The sequence below is a fragment of the Diorhabda carinulata genome, chromosome Y (genome assembly GCF_026250575.1).
Source record: "Diorhabda carinulata isolate Delta chromosome Y, icDioCari1.1, whole genome shotgun sequence".
In the NCBI taxonomy this organism is placed as follows: Eukaryota; Metazoa; Arthropoda; class Insecta; order Coleoptera; family Chrysomelidae; genus Diorhabda; species Diorhabda carinulata.
In genome coordinates, this window is record NC_079473.1 from 12,655,126 (window position 1) to 12,657,488 (window position 2,363).

At 37.0% G+C, this 2,363-nt stretch overlaps 1 protein-coding gene across 1 annotated transcript; it reads right to left on the bottom strand.

Annotated features, from left to right (window-relative positions):
* Nucleotides 1-1,412: 1,412 nt before the first annotated feature.
* Nucleotides 1,413-2,363, bottom strand: LOC130902981 (uncharacterized). Its single transcript, XM_057815268.1, has one exon. It carries the CDS (start codon nt 2,361-2,363, stop codon nt 1,413-1,415), a length of 951 nt encoding a protein of 316 aa, XP_057671251.1.

The following is a 2,363-nucleotide window of genomic DNA, read 5'->3' on the forward strand; positions in this document are numbered from 1 at the left end:
TGAGATGTGTACACAGCGCACGTGTTCAATCTCAGTAGCATTTAGTAGAGTGCGATAAAAACAAAAAAAAAACTTATTTGGAAAACCGTGTAAAAGCGAAAACGTGTAAAACAAGTACATACTGTGTAAATCGGGGATAGGTGTACTGCAAAGTTAATAAGTTTACAAATTTATAAATTGACACTACATGCAAATAAATTAATATTAAACCGAATCACATACATTTGCCAATTTTAACAAAAGAAAAGGTGCAGTAACTACTATGCAACACCTTGTGAACTCCAATTATCACTAAAACAACACGTTTTGTATGCAAAAGTGGCAAGTGAGCGCGGACTTGAGACATATTCCTATTGCTATGCATCATAATTTGGCACTAAGAAAAAACGCGTTGCGAAGCAAATAATAAAATAATTTATTTTTTTGTGGATTTAAATATATATTCATTTTAAAAATATTTTTCTTTTTAAATGATATAATTTAATAATATTAACATTATTATATATTTGCAAAATTTGGCGGCACAGTGGTTGAGAATCACTGCTCTAGTGTATAAAGGTGACTCATGTAAGAATCTGTCCTAATTCCCTGCAGTGGAAAACTGGAAAATAAATTTTCTCTGGTTACAAAATATTTGTTATCTGAACATTACATTGATTTCAACGTATTTATTAAGTAATAAAGAATAGATAAAATCTGATACAATTAATATCCAGCATTATTGCAACCTACAGTTATTGAGTAAATACACTCAACCAAAATGTATCGCATCACTTATGATATTGCTTATTGTATGGTTCCTTTTTGGGCCAGTGTCATTACACCGCCCACCTAAGATTCTGATGTAATTTCATCTGATGTAATTTCATATGTATAATGCATAGTGGGTTTGAGTTGTTGATCGAATTGGATCCTGCGGAAACTGCAAATAGGGTACTCAATTTATAAACTATTATAAGCTCCATTTGAATATCAATCCTAAACATTGGTATCAGTACCAATGTTTAGGATTGATAATCTTTTACTTGAAATCAAACCCAATTTTACATCTACTAAAAATCAGCTATATTTTCTAAGGTTATAATCAAAACTGTATTAATAACATAACGTTACAAACTACTACGTTTCAGTACGGAAAACAATCGAATCTCTTTTTGCACTCGTTGTTCGCACTTTTTTAATAGGTGGCCTCGCCAAGAAGCTCTTATTAAGCGGCGTTGCCGATACGCACTTTTCCGCAGGCATACTGGGGAAACTGAACATGCCCCCCGCCTTGAAAGAAGTTTCAACTGTTCAGTTCTATGGAATCAGAGTCTAGAGAAGTCGATTTTGCATAAAGAACGATGAGGTCAATTATACTTACGTAGTCACCAAGAAAAGAGCAAAAAAAAACACAGTTCATTAGTCTTTCACTACTCCTTGTCGTCAAGCGGCAACGGGCAGATCTTGGCAAAAGATCTTTTTACGTGGCCGTCGGTGGTACGGATTGAGGCTACTCTTGCTACGCCGTCTGCGCCGGGATGAATGGCTTCCACGCGTCCTAGTTTCCATTTCATTGGGGGTTGGTTGTCCTCCTTTAGTAGCACTAATGTGTTTGCCTTGAGCGAGTCGTAGTTAAATTTCCATTTGGTTCGCGTTTGTAATTCGCTCACATATTGCTTGTTCCATCTTTTCCAAAGGTGCTGTTTAACTTGGGCTAGATGCTGATACATGGATAACCGATTTCTCGGCAAGTGGGTTATGTTAGGCTCAGGAGCAGCATTTGATGATCGACCGATTAAGAAGTGTGATGGTGTTAAAGGATGAAGGACATGAGGAGAGTCTGATAGGGGCGATAATGGTCGAGAATTTAGAATTGCTTCCACTTCGGTCAATATAGTATACAACTGTTCGAAAGTGAATGAAAAATCTTTTGTAACACGTCTCAGATGATACTTAATACATTTAATTCCCGATTCCCAAAGTCCTCCAAAGTGAGGAGATCGTGGAGGTATAAACTTCCAAGTTATGTCATCAGCTTGAAAGGAGTTTGTTAAATTTGTTTCGTTATTAATAATAAACCTTCCCAGTTTCTTTAGGGCATTGTTGGCCCCTACAAAGTTTGTACCGTTGTCACTGTAAATACAAGCGGGCTTGCCTCGTCTGGAGACAAATTGTTTTAAAGCCAATAGAAAAGCATCCGTACTAAGATCACTCACCAACTCTGTATGTACTGCTTTCGTAACGCAACAAACAAAGAGGCATATGTAAGCTTTGGATACCTTGTATCCTCTTCCGGATTTATTTTTGATCGACATAGGTCCGGCATAATCAACGCCGACGAATTCAAACGGATGTCTCGTGTGCTGCGGTCCAGCGTGCAT

Bases quoted from the DNA above. Each gene is read 5' to 3' on its own strand.
- LOC130902981 (XM_057815268.1), bottom strand. From the start codon at position 2,363: ATGCACGCTGGACCGCAGCACACGAGACATCCGTTTGAATTCGTCGGC.